Here is an 18,646-nt window from a genome sequence, read left to right as displayed (position 1 = left end):
TGAGAAACTGCCAAATAGAATTCCAAAGTGGTTATACACTTTTGCATTCCCACCAGCAATGAAGGAGTGTCCCCCTTGCTCCACACCCTTGCCACCATGTCCTGTCACTGAGTTTGTGATCTTTGCCATTCTGACATGTGTAAAATGGAGTCTCAAAGTCATCTTGAGTTGCGTTTTCCTGCTAACGAAGAAGGTTGAACATTTCTTTTTTTTTTTTTTTTTTTTATTAACTTGAGTGTTTCTTATTTACATTTCGAGTGTTATTCCCTTTCCCGGTTTCCGGGCAAACATCCCCCTAATCCCTCCCCCTCCCCATCCTCCCCCCATTGCCGCCCTCCCCCCAACAATCACCTTCACTGGGGGTTCAGTCTTAGCAGGACCCAGGGCTTCCCCTTCCACTGGTGCTCTTACTAGGATATTCATTGCTACCTATGGGGTCAGAGTCCAGGGTCAGTCCATGTATAGTCTTTGGGTAGTGGCTTAGTCCCTGGAAGCTCTGGTTGCTTGGCATTGTTGTACTTTTGGGGTCTCGAGCCCCTTCAAGCTCTTCCAGTTCTTTCTCTGATTCCTTCAACGGGGGTCCCATTCTCAGTTCAGTGGTTTGCTGCTGGCATTCGCCTCTGTATTTGCTGTATTCTGGCTGTGTCTCTCAGGAGCGATGTACATCCGGCTCCTGTCGGTCTGCACTTCTTTGCTTCATCCATGTTGTCTAATTGGATGGCTGTATATGTATGGGCCACATGTGGGGCAGGCTCTGAATGGGTGTTCCTTCTGTGTCTGTTTTAATCTTTGCCTCTCTATTCCCTGCCAAGGGTATTCTTGTTCCCCTTTTAAAGAAGGAGTGAAGCATTTACATTTTGGTCATCCGTCTTGAGTTTCATTTGTTCTAGGCATCTAGGGTAATTCAAGCATTTGGACTAATAGCCACTTATCAATGAGTGCATACCATGTGTGTTTTTCTGTGATTGGGTTACCTCACTCAGGATGATATTTTCCAGTTCCAACCATTTGCCCACGAATTTCATAAAGTCATTGTTTTTGATAGCTGAGTAATATTCCATTGTGTAGATGTACCACATTTTCTGTATCCATTCCTCTGTTGAAGGGCATCTGGGTTCTTTCCAGCTTCTGGCTATTATAAATAAGGCTGCTATGAACATAGTGGAGCACGTGTCTTTGTTATATGTTGGGGCATCTTTTGGGTATATGCCCAAGAGCGTCTCAATCTTTAGAGATTCTGTTGAGATTTCTCTGATTAGTTTTGTAGCCCATTTTTTTTTTTTAATTAACTTGAGTATTTCTTATATACATTTCGAGTGTTATTCCCTTTCCCGGTTTCCGGGCAAACATCCCCCTCCCCCCTCCCCTTCCTTATGGGTGTTCCCCTCCCAACCCTCCCACCATTGCCGCCCTCCCCCCATAGACTAGTTCACTGGGGGTTCAGTCTTAGCAGGACCCAGGGCTTCCCCTTCCACTGGTGCTCTTACTAGGATATTCATTGCTACCTATGGGGTCAGAGTCCAGGGTCAGTCCATGTATAGTCTTTAGGTAGTGGCTTAGTCCCTGGAAGCTCTGGTTGCTTGGCATTGTTGTACTTTTGGGGTCTCGAGCCCCTTCAAGCTCTTCCAGTTCTTTCTCTGATTCCTTCAATAGGGGACCTATTCTCAGTTCAGTGGTTTGCTGCTGGCATTCGCCTCTGTATTTGCTGTATTCTGGCTGTGTCTCTCAGGAGCGATCTACATCCTTGTAGCCCATTTTTAATTGGGTTGTTTGGTTTGTTGAGTATCTACTTTCTTGAGTTCTTTATATATTTTGGATAATAGTACTCTGTCTGATGTAGGGTTGGTGAAGATCTTTTTCTGTTCTATAGGCTGCTGTTTATGGTATCTCTTTCCTTACAGAAGCTTCTCAGTGTCATTAGGTCCCATTTATTAATTGTTGATCTTAGGGCCTGAGCTATTAGTGTTCTGTTTAAGAATTTGTCTCCTCTGCCAATGTGTTCAAGGCAGTGCCCCACTTTCTCTTCTATTTGATATAGTGTGTCTGGTTTTTGGTTAAGGTCTTTGGTCCACTTGAGTTTTGTGAATAGATAGATAGATATGGGTCTGTTTGCATTCTTCCACATAACAGAAATCTAGCTAGGCCAGCACCATTTGTGTTTTGAAAGATGCTTTCTTTTTCCCATTGTACAGTTTTGGCTTCTTTGTCAAAACTAGTGTCCATAAGTGAGTGGATATATTTTGGGTCTTTGATTCTATTCAACTGTTCAACCTGTCTGTTTTTATGCCAATACCATGTAGTTTCTATTACTTTTGCTCTGTAGTACAGCTTGCAATCAGGGATGGTAATACCTCAGGAAGTTCTTTTATTATATAGGATTGCTTCAGGTATCCTGAGGGGGTTTTTTTTTTTTTTTTTTTGGTTTTCCATATAAAGTTGAGATTTGTTCTTTTCAGGTCTGTGAAGAATGTGTTGGAATTTTGATGGGGATTGCATTGAATTTGTAGATTGCTTTTGGTAAGATAGTTATTTTTACCATGTTAATCCTACCAATCCATGAGCATGGGAGATCTTTCGATCTTATAATGTCTTCTTCAATTTTTTTCCTTCAGGGACCTGAAGTTCTTGTCATACAGGTCTTTCATTTACTTGGTAGAGTTACACCAATCTTTTATATTTTTTATGGCTGTTGTGAAGGGTGTTGTTTTCCTAATTCCTTTCTCAGATCTATTATTTGTTTAAAGGAGGGCTACTGATTTTTTTTTTTTTTAGTTAATTTTGTATCCAGCCACTTTGCCGAAGGTGTTTATCTGCCGAAAGAGTTCTCTGGTTGAATTTTTGGGGTCACTTATGTATACTATCAGATCATCTGCAAATACAGATACTTTGACTTCTTCCTATCCAATTTGCATTCCCTGATCTCCTTCAGTTGTCTTACTGCTCTAGCTAGAACTTTAAGTACTATATTGAATAGATATGGAGACAGTGGGCAGCCTTGTCTTGTCCCTGATTTTAGTGGAATTGCTTTAAGTTTCTCTCCATTTGATGTTGGTTATTGGCTCGCTGTATATTGCCTTTATTGTTTTAGATATGTACCTTGTATCCCTGATCTCTCCAAGACTTTAACATGAAGGGGTGTTAGATTTTGTCATGGAATTTTTAACATCTAATGAGATGACCATGTGGGTCTTTCAGTTCATTTCTGTGAGGGATTATATTGATGGATTTTCATGTGTTAAACCATCACTGTATCTATGGGATGAAACTTATTTGCTCATGGTCGATGGTTTTTGATGTGTTCTTGGATTTAGTTTGTGAGTATTTTGTTGAGTATTTTTGCATTAATATTCACAAGGGAAATTGCTTTGCAATTCTTCAGTCTTTGTGAGGTTTGGGTATCAGGATGACTGGCTTCATTGAATGAATTTGGTAATGGTCTTTTTGTTTCTATTTTGTGGAATCATTTTGAAAATTATTAGCTCTTCTTTGAAAGTCTGGTAGAATTCTGTGCTGAAACTGTCTGACCTGAGCTTTTTTTGTTGAGGAACTTAATGACTGTGTCTATTTCTATGGGACTATCATTTTACTTAAATTGTTTATCTGATCTTCATTTAACTTTGGTAAGTGATATCTATCAAGAAAATCATACATTTTTCTTAGATTTTTCAATTTTGCGGAGTACAGATTTTTGAGGTAAGACCTAATGATTCTTTGGATTTCCTTGGTGTCTGTTGTTATGTCCCCCTTTCATTTCTGATTTTGTTAATTTATATCTTGTCTCTCTCCCTTTAAGTAAGTTTGGCTTGGATTTGTCTATGTTGATTTCTCAAAGAACCAGCTCATGGTTTTATTGATTCTTTGCATTGTTCTCTTAGTTTCTAATTGATTGATTTCAGCCCTGAGTTTGATTATTTCTTGCCATCTACATCCTGTTTTCTTATCCATTCTGTTAACCTGTGTCTTTTTATTGAGGAATCTAGTCCAATGAGTCCATTGATATTGAGGTATTAGTGACCAATAATTGTAATTCCTGTTATTTTGATGTTGGCAGTAATGTGGGGGGGGGGGTGTGGGCACACACTCATGCATGTATGTGTGCCTTTTTGTTTTTGTTTTTTGTTTTGTTTTGTTTTGCTTTTTGGTTTTGCTGATATATGGGGTATCTTTTTCCTATGGTTCTTTTTTTTTGGGTGTAGTTAGTCTCCTTAGGTTGGAGTTTTCCTTCTAGTATTTTCTGTAGGGTTTGTTTTTGTGGATAGATACTGCTTAAATTTGCTTTTGTCATGAAATACCTGGTTTTATTTATTTAGTTATGAAAGTTTTGTTGAGTACAGAAGTCTTGGCTGACATCTGTGGTCTCTTAAAGTCTGGCTTTTAGAGTTTCTGTTGAGAAGTCAGGTGTAATTCTGAATAGGTCTGCCTTTATATATTATTTGGTTTCTTTTCTCTTGCAGCTTTTAATATTCTTTCATTATTCTGTACATTTAGTGTTTTAATTATTAAGTAGCAGGAGGATTTTCTTTTCTGGTCCAATCTATTTGGTGTTCTGTAAGCTTCTTATATGTTTATGGACCTTTTGTTCTTTAGGTTAGGGAAATTTTCTTCTATGATTTTGTTAAAAGTATTTTCTGGGCCTTGGAGATGAAGCTCTTTTAACTTCTTCTGTTACTATTAGTCTTAGGTTAGGTCTTTTATGGTATCCCAGATTTTGTGAATGTTTTGTGTCAGGAACTTTTTAGAATTTAGCATTTTCTTTGACTGGCGTGTCAGTTTTTGATATGGTATCTTCTGAGCCTGAGATTCTCTCTTTATCCTTTGTATTCTGTTGGTTATGCTGTATTCTGTAGTTTCTACACTCTTCCCTAGTTTTTCCATTTCCAGGATTCCATTGGCTTGTGTTTTTGTTATTGCTTCTGTTTCCATTTTCAGGTCTTGAACAGTTGTATTCCTGTCCTTAACCTGTTTGATTCTATTTTCCTGTATTTCTTTAAGGGATTTGTTTATTTAAGGTCATCTTCTTGTGCTTTGGCTATGTTAAGATGTCCAGGACTTGCTATAGTAGGATAGCTGGGCTCTGATGTTGCCATATTACCCTGTCTCTTACTGATTGTGTTATTACCCTGGCCTTTAACCATCCGATTGTCCCTAGTGTTGGCTAGATATTCCTGATTCCAGCAGGACTCCTCCAGGAGACATGCAGAGCTGTGGGCCTGACAGTGCAGTTCAGGGAATAGCAAGATGCTAACCTCTGCTGGCTGTTCCTACAGGTGGACCTGAATGATCCTGGGGCTCTGCAGGCTTCCTCAGGAAGGCAGGCAGAGCTATGGACTGGACAGTGAAGGTCAGGGATACCTCACAGTTCACCTCTGCTAACTGCCCCAGGTGCACCTGGTAGGCAGGGATAGGTGGGGAGGGGTCTAATCTGGATGTTCCTGGGGCTCAGCAGGCCTCTTCAGCAAGCCAGGCAGAGGTGTGGCCTTACAGTAGTCAGTGGACAGCATGTAGCTCACCTGTAATAAGCGTTATCTTTAAAGCAGTGGCTACACTTTGACCTTAGCACAATATACTATAACTTTTCATTATAAATGCTCAAACAGCGCCTGAACAAAGTAAAATGAGAAAATATTTTTAAGGACCACTTTGTCCTGTTTTTAGTTGTTTTTTAGTAGAATTAGTACTGGTCTGTATGTTTGTGTCCAGTAGGCTGAGTATTCCTGACTTGAAAAAAAAACAGGAAATGTTTCCAAAATTGTAATTAGTTGCAATTTTTCCTTTATATACCATAAATCACTATGTGACAAAACAGGAAGGTGTGTATCATGATTAGTAAAATAACCAACAAGTTCTAACTTGTATACTAAACCTAGTCCAACCTCATGTACCTTGAATTGATTAAAAATATTGGAACCCAACACTAATCTAAGTTTAGTCATCACTTCAAATAACAATTATTTTGAAGGCTAAATCTGTTTTCTTCTTCAGGTTAATGAAAAGTAGCCTTGATGGTGATATCATTCGGACACAGAAGTTGTCACTTATCATTAGAACAGTGGGCAGACAGTTTCCTGGACATTTGCTGGCATGGGATTTTGTTAAGGAAAACTGGAATAAGCTTGTACATAAGTAAGTCTTTTGTGGAATGACTGACTTTCAGATTCTCAGGCTGTGCATTTGCAAAACACTCCTAGTGCCATGCTGGCTCCTTGGGGTTATGATTCATCCTAAGTGAGGAAGCACCTCTCATACACCAGCTTTCTATTTGATATCTGTATTCATAAGCATCACACCACTTAGCAGTGCTGTTCCATTGAAATGCGATCAAGACCAGGTACACCTGGTAAGCTAGTCACCCTAACCTGGCCATTTCAAAATATTTGTTTAGTTATATATTAGAAATATTTCTTGATTGGCAAGGCATAGCTGGGTAGCACATATAGGTGTTTTCTTCTTATTTTAAAGCAATAATGATTTTTCTGGGTATAGATAATTTTTGAGAACCAAATTAAAATTCTATCAGAATATCCCAAGGCCCTACCTCCTTTCATGCACAGTGGCAGTGTGTAAAGATGCCCCAGCTTCTAGACTGCGTTTCCAAGAGGAAGAGCCTAATCTGCCTGTGCACTGAATCATCTCCTTCATGCTCTTGGACAGTGCTTTGGCTCTCAGCAGCTGCTTCATTTTTTTCTCTTATATTTGTGTTTCTTCAGGTTCCATCTGGGCTCCTATACCATTCAAAGCATTGTTGCTGGATCTACTCACTTATTTTCAACGAAGACACATTTATCTGAGGTTGGTTGTACAAAATGCTCGCAGGGAAATTGCAGGGCTCCTCTGTTGAAGTGAAGTGGAGGCTTTTTGTGCTAATTCTAGTCCCTTCTGCCTTCTTTCATCAATTCTAATGATTCTGCGTTGAGATTATTTTTAAATGATTGCATGTATAGCAAGGAGATGAAATTCTGATTCCATTCTCAGCACTACTTGCTGTCTCCTCAATACAAATAATTTAAGTAGTAATAAAATTATTTTTGAGGAATCCCATTCAAAAATATGAATTTATTTATCAAGCCTAATGTTAGATTGACTCATTTTTCTTCAGAGTTCTTTCTCTATTTTAAGAAATAGTAAGGAAAGAAGAAGTATAAACATAGTAGAGACACCAGCAGGGAAGAAAAGGTTACTTTTGCTTTTAAGATCACTTCAGATATTACCATACTTGGCTGATGCAAATACCTTGGGTATTAAAGTATGGGGCTGCTCTATACTCTCCCCTACTCCTCTGCTTCCTAAGTGCCAGGCCTTGGAGCTACCATCACACGGTTAACATTTCCAAAGACCAATCAAGGCGCCTGCCTCAGTCTTTCTTTGTTTAAAATACATTTCTGTGGAACTTGCAGGTCCAGGAATTCTTCGAAAATCAGTCAGAGGCAACCTTGCAGCTTCGGTGTGTTCAGGAGGCCTTCGAAGTGATTGAGCTGAATATCCAGTGGATGGCCAGGAATCTGAAAACTCTGACACTGTGGCTGTAGCCCTCACAGCTGATCTTCCGGTGCCCATGGCTCTGCTGCTTTTGCAAAGGTTGAGTGAAGGCCGGCCTGCTACTGAGTTGTTTGCACTGTTAGGATCTAGTTAGCTCAGGGCCCAATTGTATTTTTCATATCTTTTCTGAAATGTCCTTAGGCGGTAGTTATTTATTACAAAATTATATTCACCTGTACGTCAACCATCTACAATAACAGTGAAGAATTTTTCTTTGACACACAAATGGAGAAAAGTCAGAAATTTTGTTTGATTTCTTAGTGTCCAGAGTGTTTCTGTTACAGTGCAACCGAGGAAGGTCCGTAAGAACCACTGCCTTTGGAGGTTGCTGATTGTCAGCTGTTTGTTGCTTCTCGTTAAACAGTACACCTGCATTCTGGGAGTTACCCTGAAGAGTGACAAAGACATTGAAGGTGCAGCTCTAGACAGATGACCTCAGGTGTTCTTTAAACCTGATTGGGGGTTCTTTAAAAAGGTTTATGTCAACGTTATAATTTTTCCTGCAGAATAGCCAGGTTCTAAAGAATTTTTCATTTTTCCATTAAATTGAACAGCTGAACAATCAGGCCCAAAATTTCAATTTTCCAAATATTTCACACTTTCCGCTTCATCTTTATGGCACTATGTAGGAAGTATTCTGAACTAAGTTAACATTAATTACTTTACTCATGAATTCCAGTACCCTCAACTTTGTATGCTGGTAAGGCCTTCCATCAGCTTTCTCCTGTAGAGGGAGGAGAACCCATGCTTGGGAGGCAGCTTTCTCCTGTACAGTATGGGAGGCTTTCTGTGTGCACTGGTGGCTTTCTCCTTACTTTCACCCAAGAATGTAATTTGTTTAAGTTGCCTTTTGAACCTGACAAATGGTACCCTCTTCTCTGTGAATCGTACCCATGTGTGGTTTGTTACTTTTTGTTACAGTGTATATTAGAAGCATTTCTTAAATAGGGTCATCTGGAATTAAAGCTTTTTATTTTGAAGTTCACCATAGTACCTTAAAGGAACAATGAAAATGTGGAACAGGAGGAAGTTGAAAATATGGTGGGCTTTGAATTCTTTTTTCACTGTTAAAGACAGTGCTTTGCTTTAGTTGAAAAAAAATTATAGTTGTTTGTTTGTTTGTTTGTTTGTTTGTTTGTTTATCATGGCCAAACTATGTTAAACAGCGAGGCCAAGGATCAAGCAGAGGACAAGCAAGGGAGGGGCCCCGAGCAAAATGTGGGCGCTTCACTCCTTCTGAAGGAGAGGTATCGTACTTGAATTTTTTGAGCTATGCAGACTTATTCCTAGATTGTTGTGTTTCTTTGATTCTTAGGAGAGAAGCTTTCTTCTTAATAACTCATGAGAATTCTATATTTTGTTTGAAAACAGTGTCCATGTACATAAAAAGGGAATTACTCATTTGTGAACACTGAAAACACTCCACAGAGTCAGACCATAGAAAGGCCACTTTTTTTTTTATTCAGCTGTTGTAAAGCTAGAATATGTGGAGTTATATACAAAGTTATAGTTTATTTTATGAGAATATTTTTATATAACAATTTTAATGGCTGACAAGCTGAAAAATAGCCTGCTTTAATCCTAGAGTTTGTTCCCAATTTAATCTTTTCTAAACATTTTTTGATTTTTTTTTTTTTGGTTTTTTTTTTTTAAAGTGGAAAATGTTATTCCTGAGAGTCATAGAATTATCTTGATATTTTAGTGAAATAGGTAATTGTAGATCTCTAGTCCCCTTGTGCTTTTGGTAAATGAATGACAGTTCAGTTGATACTGAAGGTTAATGGGGTTTTCTATTTTTAAAGTGAAGGAAAGATGCTCTTGTGGGTTTTGGTTGCCCCTTTTCATTTTTTACCATGTTGTATTACTAAATTATACTTTAATAACAGAGTTTAACTTTTGCTACTTCTCAGGATCAGTCCAATCCTGAGATTTACCTGCCCATCTTGGTGTTGACTGTAAAGTCTTTCTGCATATGGCAAATCTTGTCTTAAATAACACTTTTTTCCATGTATGAGTGTAAATGTGGTGTGCCCTGTTTTAAATAAAGCCTTATGAAGATATGGGCTTAAAAAGAGCTAATTCTTGATCCAGTGCTATTAGTAGCTGCTTGTTCCCAGGATACTGGAGCCATACTTTAAGTATTATCTAGAACCTTCACCTGGCTTTTTAAACATTTCCCCACAGAACTCTGTCTGTTTCATGTTTTGTTAGCTCATCTCTGTGCAGCTTCTTAGCTAACTCAAAGTCAGTGCTCTAAGGCTGAGGTAGCATTTGTAGTCTGAGAAGTATATTGATAGCATTCAGATTTTCTTCCTCAAATTTAATTCTTCTCTCTGTACTTTTAGGAAGGAAGATTGAAGCACAGGGGTCAGCTTGTGCTTTGGGCATCAGCACAAATACCTGACATCATTGGGTAGCAGTTAAATGAGCATTCTGCTCACCGCAGAGAAAGGGTGTTCTTGAATGTAATATGAAAGGTCTTGATTACTAGGAAAGATAGAATTAGAAATCTAGACTTGAGGACAAGAGATGATTCGGAGATTTGAGAGTTTATTAAAGTTAGACGTTGGAGTAAACAAGTTTACTTTGCTAATAATAAGACGTAAAGTAGTGGCAGTGCCCCCATCCCCCGAAGCGTATGCCCTCCTCTGTCTCATTGCATCTGTCTGTGAAAATGAAATTGTATTTGTCATTGCTTCAGAGTGTTCACAGACGTTCTTCTATCACAGGTTCTACTTAATTTTCTTTGTCATATGTGTTTTTATTTTCATGAGATTTTAGCCACCATTAGAGCAAAAGCTGCCAGAAGAGTCCTGGGCATCAAAACAAATCGAGCTGCTTGAGGTTTACGGGGTACACAACAATCCTTTCTGATTATTGGGAAGCAAGAAATTACAATTAAGTCTTGTGTTGTTGCAAGATTGTCTGTTGTTAAATTGGATTTTAAAGATGGTTCCTTAATCTAAAGCACCTGAGCTGAGGGTCTTCAGCCCGACTGCTGAGCACTTATATAAGGCCATGTGCTCTGTGGGTTTCCAGGACGGCACGGCACGGCGGGTCTCAGGTGCTTTGCTGCCAAGGAGTGAGATGAGTTTGCCGATAGGAATGGGTCGTTTCCCATAGGCCGCTAATGCCTGGGACCATGGGCACACTGTAGGTTTCCTCACCTTTGCCTTACTTGTGTTTATGTGGGATTAATTCTCTTGTTTGGGAAATGTTCTGTCTCCTTACATTTGTATTTCTGGAAACTCAGGTATATATTTTTGCTGGGTTTTTTATTCTTTTATTTTGTTCTTAAATCTCTAAAATATCAAAAAGTACCAAATGAAAATTGAAGTCCCAAAGTATGACAGATGACCCTTTGCCCAGCCCTTATGGCCTAGTTAGTCAGTAACTACTAGAATTAGTGATTGACCTTTAGAGAACTTGTACTAGGGTTTTTTTGGGGGGTAGGGTGGGAGGTGATGCATATTTTGAAACATATACATGTATTTTTAGATTTTTTATATTTTATAAGTTTTGTCCTGTTAATGAAAGAGCGAAATAACTACTCTCTGATAATCTCTCCTCTTCCCATATTGCCTACTGTAGGCAAGAGTTACAGAATAATTTTATTTTAATATTTTTAACAACGTGGGTTTCAAGAGGGCAGCTTCTTTTAAGAGTGTGTATAAATAGTTTTGCTGCTATTTGGTACTTATTTAATGCTGCCCTCTATACATTTTTCTTGTGGACATGTACATAAACCGTGCAAGGTCACATAGATGTCTGATGGCAGCAGAATAGTGGTAGTCCCTATTATTCTGTTCCAGTCTTAGGAACTTAGGCTGTCTCTCATCCTTCAAACATGTTATAGATGCAATGCCACTTGTATTTCACTTAGACTTGTCTCTTTGCATAGACACTCAGTTTCCATTGTGGTTGAGTGTGTCAGATTCTTCCCTGTCGCTTGTTGCCTCTCAGGGCAGTAGCAGTGTGGAAGACAGCAGAGTAGTGCTTGCTATGGCCTTTTATTACTAATTCATTTGGTCCTATGCCCTTCAAACACATGTGAAAATACCTGATGAAATGTGGCAGACTACATGTGAACAGTCCTCTCTTCTTCTCACCTCTTAGAGCCTGTTGGCAACAGCTAATAAAATGGCTGTCTGTGTGGAAGATGGAGGGAAATGTACTTAATGTCTGTGTATATGTTTTTACTACTGTATCATAGTAATTCACTGCGTGGTCAGAGTGGAGATGCCCAATGTACCGTGGAGTTCAGATGCATAACAGTGCCCTCTTTCCCTTTATTGTCTGGCTTCAATACTTCTTAAAGTATTTTGAGTGTTTGAAAGTTGTTTGGGGTTCGGATGGTTGTTATCTAGTTGGTTGGTTTTTGCTAGGCTCAGAAAGTAGCTAGGGGGCGGAATATATCCTTTTCGAGTTGACAAACATGTTGTTGCTGTGTTTTTACTTCCTTGCTCTCCCTGACCTTTTTATGGCTTTATGCGTAAAGTTAGGGATCTCTCTAAGCGGTTCCTTCCTTCCCATGTGGGCCGTGCAGTGGCTATCTGTAGCATGGACGGTGATTTGGGGCTGCTCCTGTGCATTTCCCTAGGTGCTCTTGCTTCCTCGTCACTGCTTCATTGGGTGCCTGTCCTGATGGACTGTGGACTCTGAATGTAGTGTCCTCTGGTTCCTGTTCCATCTCTGTGAGGAGGTGTTTCTTCTCAGTTTTTTCTCTTAGCTTTAGTGGGGACTAAGGGCGAAAAATAGATTCTTTACAAATATATATAATTTTGTTACTATACTGTGCTATTTCATTTGGTACTGAGTCCTTTACATGGACATAAAGTACCTAATGAGACGTGGAGGTCCGGATGTATGAAAACTTCCTCTTTCCCCTTTTCCTCTTTGCCTCTGTGGGCAATAGTTGTAGAGTAGCATAGATTTTCTAATTCTCTTCCACCCGGAGGGGTGGGATATGTATATACTTTAAAATGTAAATATAAATTTTTTAATCTTTTTGTTGTTACTTCATTTGTACCTAAATCTATTTGTGGACACTTAGGTACATGAGGAATATTGAGGTTCATTCTATGAAAAATCTCCCCTTTCCCTTCCCTCACTGCCTGTTTGGGCAGTGGCTTGTAGAGTAGTTGTGTAGCTTTGGCATGGGGGTGCAGGGTGAGAACAGTTCTGGGTTTCTATTTTAGATGTATTTAAAAGTCTGTCAGTTATTTCAGTTCTTCACTCTCAGTCTGCCTTTGTGTTAATGAAGCAAAGCAACGGTCTGTATCAGTACCCAGAAGTGTAGAACATCTGCCCCTCACTCTGCCCCTGTGCCATACCGCAGTAGTGTACACGTACTGTAAGGCTTGAGTTCTTGTTTTGTCTGTTGCTTATAATACAGCTTGTTAGAGAAAAGGGTAACCATATGTTATATATGTATATAGGATTGTAAATGCCTTGTGGTATTAACTTCATTTTGAACGTGGTCCATGGTGCGACTATTTTTACTATGTACTTAATGAACACTGAGATTGATTCTATGAAAACTCTCCACACTCCCTATCCCTCATTGCCTGGTGGGCAGTGGTAGACTAGATGTTTTATTTGCTTATCTTTTGTTTGCTTTGGGGGGGGGTCTGGGTGTTTATATATTTTTAATGTATATACAATATTGCTATATTCTATATATTATTCCATGTAGCACCAGTTTTTTGCTGGAATTTGTACATAGATAATAAAACATTGAGGTCCAGAGGTATGATAACTCTCCCGTGCTCCCTTTCCCTCATTGCCTACAGAGGCAATAATTTTATAACTTGTTTTTGTTTTGTTTTCTTTTCTTTTCTTTTTTTTAGGGGGTGGGAATGGGATTGCTTAGGTGGGTAGTGGTTAGGGGAAAGGGATGAGTGCATGATTTTAAAATATATTTTTTCATGGTACTGATTAGGCCCCTTTTCATTTGCATGGATAGATGGGTACCTAATCAAAATTGAGGATCAGTGTATGACATATCTCCCATTCTACCCTTTCCCTTATGCCTGCACAGGCAACAGTGAGTAAAGCAGCTCTGTGTTATTTACTTGTTTGGATTTATTTTGATAGTAGACTATTCTTAATATAAAGTTTTCATTTCTTTATTTCATTTTGTGTTCAGCCCTTTGCCTAGCTATAAAGAACATAATGAAATTAGTTTCATAAGATGACAGGGCACATCTTTTGTTGTATATTTCCTCACTTAGTAGTAGCTAGTACAGGTGGTTTGTGTTTTTCCAGGTTATTCTGTAGGATAGATATCTTTAAAGATACAAATATGTATACATTTTTAATTTTCTCCCTTGCTCTCATTGTTTCCCTTTAGTATACTTATTCTCTTGAAGGTTTTTACATGTATCTAGAGGGAAAAGAAAAAACCAAAGGCTCATTACATGTTAAGTATCTGAAAGTACAACCCTGGGACTCCATGTATAGCAGTGGCAATGGGCTTGAAGCAAATACAATGGGAAAGGACACTCAGATATGGCTACATTGTGGAAACTAACCAGATCCAGCATTGCTGGTGTCGATTTAAACTGAGATGGTGAAAGGCAAGCTTTAGTTTTATAAATACCGGAACAACAGAGGGCAGGGCATTGCTGAGTAAACGTGAGTTTAAGTAGCTTCAGTGGTGGAGGCAAGCCAATATCAGTGTTTCCTATAACTAATTCAAAGAGCCCTTAAGAGAGTAGTGTTCTGTGAGGCCTAAAGCTCAGATTTATCTCCAGAGTTCTGTTGACTGTTCTTATGTACCCAGGAGAAGTCATTGATTCTTAGAATGGACCATTTGATTGCAACTTCTCTGGTGGCTCACAGACAACATGGTCCCAAAAGAATGTCAGGGGCAAGCCCTTTCTGTCTTAGGACATCCACATGTGGCAGGGCACAGTGGCCCTTTCTTACCCAGAACTCTTTTGTGTGGCTGCATCTCTTTCTCCGGTTGTCTCTTAACTGGGCCGTTCCTGTTCCTTTTCCTTTTGCTGTCAGTACCTTCATCGTTAGATGCCATCTGAGGTTACACTCACACGCTGCCTTCTCGTTCGCTTTGTGATTCTGTGTGCATTTCATGCACTAGAGCCTGTGTGTTTGCTCGCAGCATTCTTACATTTCTTCTTGTCTCTTCTTCCACCACATGGTAAATGTTGACTACACATTTGTCTGCATCAAAGAAAATGCATGTGAAAACCTCCCTGTCCTTCTTGCATGTTAGCATTGTTTTGTTCTCACATTTTTTCTGATATTCCATGAGGAAGATTTGCCATATCCACTTAAAGAAACATTGAGTGCTAGATAGGGCTCCTAGAAATTCTCAAAGACATGTTATTTACCATATCAAACTCTCAGGAATGGGTTGGAAAATTATCCTCGTAACATTGCTGTTACTTATACCTGCTGCTGGAGGAAAAAGTTTATTCATGACACATTTACCTTTGATCATAAATAAAAGAGAAAGGGCCACCTTTTTGCAGTTAGTCATGGTAGTCATTAGTGATATTTTTGAACTGCTTTTAATTTGAAATACTTCAAAGGAAGTAAAGGTCATGGCTTTACTCAAAGAAATGCTCCAGAAGTTGGGCTGTATAAATCATCAGTACAATAATACACTGTGTGCGTGTGCGTGTGCGTGTGCGTGTGTGTGTATGAAATGAGAATTGCCACATAATTGGAGCATTTGCATTCATCAGCAAATAATATTGAGACAAACTATAGTCAACTCTCTTGATTAAAGCCAAGTGTTCCCTGTGGCTGTGAGGAAGAGTTTTTCTTGCAAATACTTTGGAAAGTGATTACTTGGAAACTTACAAAGCTATTGCCTTTTTTTTTTTTTAACACCAGTAGAGACCTTTGGTTCCTTCAGTCTGAGTTTAAGGCTAGAATTCTAATTTGTATTATAATCTGTCTTTTGTGGAAAATTTTGAAAATAGTACGTATATGTAATATTGTATATGCAAATTGTGTTGTTTTACTTGTTTTGCATATGACCAGCACTGACTGAAAGGCATGTTTAACTATAAACACTGTTGCTTTCTTTGTGAAATGAAAATAAAAGTATTTAAATACAAATATTGTATGGATTCATGTTATTAGACAGATTATATATTAGAAGCGTTTCATCTCAGATTCTGAGTTTCACAGGAGCTGTTCCCATATACATTAAGTTATCTAAATTGCTTCTTGCCTCACTCCAGCGTCCTTAACACATTAAACTCAAAGGAGCCCAAACTCACACTGTGAACATTTGGGTTGGGGAATTACTTGCTTTGAGAGGCTGTTGTGCACACCGGAGAATTTTCAGCATCCACCCTGACAATTTATGCCAGTTGCATCTACAGATGGCCAACTGCCCATAGCAATCCCTCACTCCTCTGGTCCTTGTGAGAAACAAAAGTGTTTACTTCATAGATTAAAAAGAAAGAGTCCTGGACTGGCAATTAAAACTGTGTGTGATGGAACGGCGGGCTCAGTAAGGTTTAGGGCAGTTCCTTGCACAGGTGCAGTCCTTATGAACACTCGGATTCTGTGAGGAACACTTGGCTCCACAATGCTTTTCTACCTAGCTTACTATAAAACCACTGAAAGCTAACAGTTTCCCCGTTTTGATCATATAAGTCGGAATATAGGTACCAGTCCTACGGGAAGGACATTGCTACAGCTATGTTCCTAGTTAGGCCCACAAAACTAGCTTATTCCATGTCTGAGCAGCTTTACTGAGAATTGGGAAAGTTTTAGGTTTCTAGATATGGGAATGAAAGCTAGCATTCTATAATTACCAGAGTTTAATGTTGGGCATTTGAAGACAAATCTACTGAGTCTCTTGATTTCCCTAAAGAGCCCAGTATGGGGATTTAAAAGCCTTTATGCTGTACCTTTAAAAAGAAAATTATGATCGTTGCTAATATTTACAAAAGGCTCAGAAATTGCAAGGATTTTTATTTTTAAAAACTGGCTATGTATTTTATAATCATAGATATCAACTGTTAAATATTTGAACACTTAGGAAGTAAGGAACACTTAATTCCACTAGATTTGGGGTGGGGGCGTTGTTGATAAACCTCCCTATTTTTTCAAAATCACGATGCAAAAGAATTTGATTTGATATTAGCCTTCTGCTTTCCTTTCTTTCTAAAAAGTCTTTTGATCAAAAATCCCTTTTGATACATGCAGCCTCCAGAGTTTACTGATATTTGTATGTGGGTTGAACAGTGTACAGAGCATTGTTTTATTATCAGAGCATAAACATCCCTTTAAATTACCAGTTTCACTCACCTTGATCCCCATAATTGGTAGCTTTCCAATGCTTTGTGCTTATGTGCTTTTATTTTCCTTTGTGTACGACATCCAGTTAACTGGTCAAAGTCCAGTTGAGGTTAAATGCAACTTTGAGACCACATATATTTGATTTGGGATTATCAAGACCTTCACTTACAGTAATATTCAGTCTTTCCCACTCACTTTTATCAAAGAACATAATGCAATTAAAATAGGTGTCAAAACTAAATTGTTGACAAGCACCAGGTAGCAATATTTTGAAAGAAAAATCTGGGTTTTTAGAAGAGGCTAAACAGGCAGAAGTGGCGATGTGTTGATTATTAAGGGGACAAGCTCGTGATTTACAAGCCAGATCTGCAAAGTGGAAAGCGTTTTTTGTTTCTGATGTCTCTTCTTCATGCATGTTGCTGCCACACGAACCTTTGCACAGTGACCAGTATTGGTATCATTCTGTCTATCTCAAAGGTGTCTTAATTTTTTATTTCAGCATAAATCACTGAGATATTACTGTTGCCATATGGTTAACAAAAGCTTCATGATTGGAAGAAATTATGATATTGAAAAACTTCAGGACATCCAGGCACTAGTTAGAACCAGGACTTCTTTCTCGCCTGTTATTTTCTACTAAGAGATGTTTTTAGTTTCACTAGCTAAGATATTGCTCCTTTACCTATCTTACAGGAGTGTTAACATGAGATAAAAAATATCTGTAACTGAATGATGGCGCCTGTCCCAGAAAGCATAGATCCAACTCTGGTCATTAAAAGTACCAGCTGCTTCCTAAGATGCCTCTGTGTAAAGATGATTTCTGTAAATTGAATAATGTTATACAGCACACCAGCTAGGAAATTATAGAAAAAGTCTAATATGCTTTTTTTTTGCAAATTTGAGCCTTGAATTGCTTATATTTTATTTGGGGAACAGTATTACATGTTAGGAAAGAGGCCAACAAGATAACTCAGTCAATAAAGGTACACACTGTCAGGCCTGATGACCTGGATTTGATCCACCTCATGGAAGAAGAGAACTGACTCCCACATGTTGTCTTCTGACTTCCACATGTGCTGTAGTATGTTCATCCTGTCCCCACACATACACATAAATAAGGAAAGAGAAAATGCAAATGCATGCAGCTGTATTGGTTTTTCAACTGAAGCAAAACCCTGACTGTTGGTCAATTTTGGTTAATTATAAGGAAACTGCAAACTAAACTCTTACTGATTGATTTATAGTGGAGATAATATTTTCTTGGGGACAGCATTTACTTGGCCATATATGTATATATGTATGTATGTATATATATATATGTATGTATGTGACACAAATATATTATGTCATATACACAGAAATTGATCAAACGTCTGAAGATCTCTGGTTGCTAGTGCTGGAAGGAACCTTCTAAATGTCTAGTCTATCCCCACCATTTAATAAACTAAGGGTAACAGATTACACCTTACCTAAAATCTCACATAACATGTTTAATTTATATATTTATTTAGCGAGCTTAGATGCAGATTATGTGCAGTTGTCCATAGGACACTTACTGAATTGGAAGGAATTTGAAAAATTGCTTTAATGAGAAAATTATCCTGTTATGAATTCCCAAAAGAGTTGGTACATTATTGTAAAATTAAGCTTGGAATTAGGTGGTTTCAATTTTTTGATAATGTAAATGACCCAAATCCCATGACCTTGAAAAGGTAGCCCCTTTTTATGTGTTTTGATGAAGTACATTGCACTGAAGTACATAGCACAACCTCTGTTGAAGACAATACTGTCAGGAGCTTCTGACTGTCGCCACCAAATCATGTAT

The 18,646-nt window shown here is 38.5% G+C and overlaps 1 protein-coding gene across 1 annotated transcript in view; it reads left to right on the top strand.

The window, feature by feature from the left end:
• Lnpep (leucyl and cystinyl aminopeptidase) overlaps window positions 1–15,627 on the top strand; it is a 95,899-nt gene extending 80,272 nt beyond the window's left edge. Inside the window, exons 16-18 of the mRNA NM_001113403.3 lie at window positions 5,983–6,123; window positions 6,708–6,789; window positions 7,395–15,627. Coding sequence (NP_001106874.1) covers window positions 5,983–6,123; window positions 6,708–6,789; window positions 7,395–7,526 — 355 coding nt within the window. The 3' untranslated portion in view covers window positions 7,527–15,627. The remainder of the gene's footprint in view (window positions 1–5,982; window positions 6,124–6,707; window positions 6,790–7,394) is intronic.
• The last annotated feature ends 3,019 nt before the right edge of the window (window positions 15,628–18,646 follow it).

The sequence above is a fragment of the Rattus norvegicus genome, chromosome 1 (genome assembly GCF_036323735.1).
Source record: "Rattus norvegicus strain BN/NHsdMcwi chromosome 1, GRCr8, whole genome shotgun sequence".
NCBI lineage: Eukaryota > Metazoa > Chordata > Mammalia > Rodentia > Muridae > Rattus > Rattus norvegicus.
Note: the sequence above shows the minus strand (reverse complement) of the source record. Positions and strands in the feature narration are given on the sequence as shown.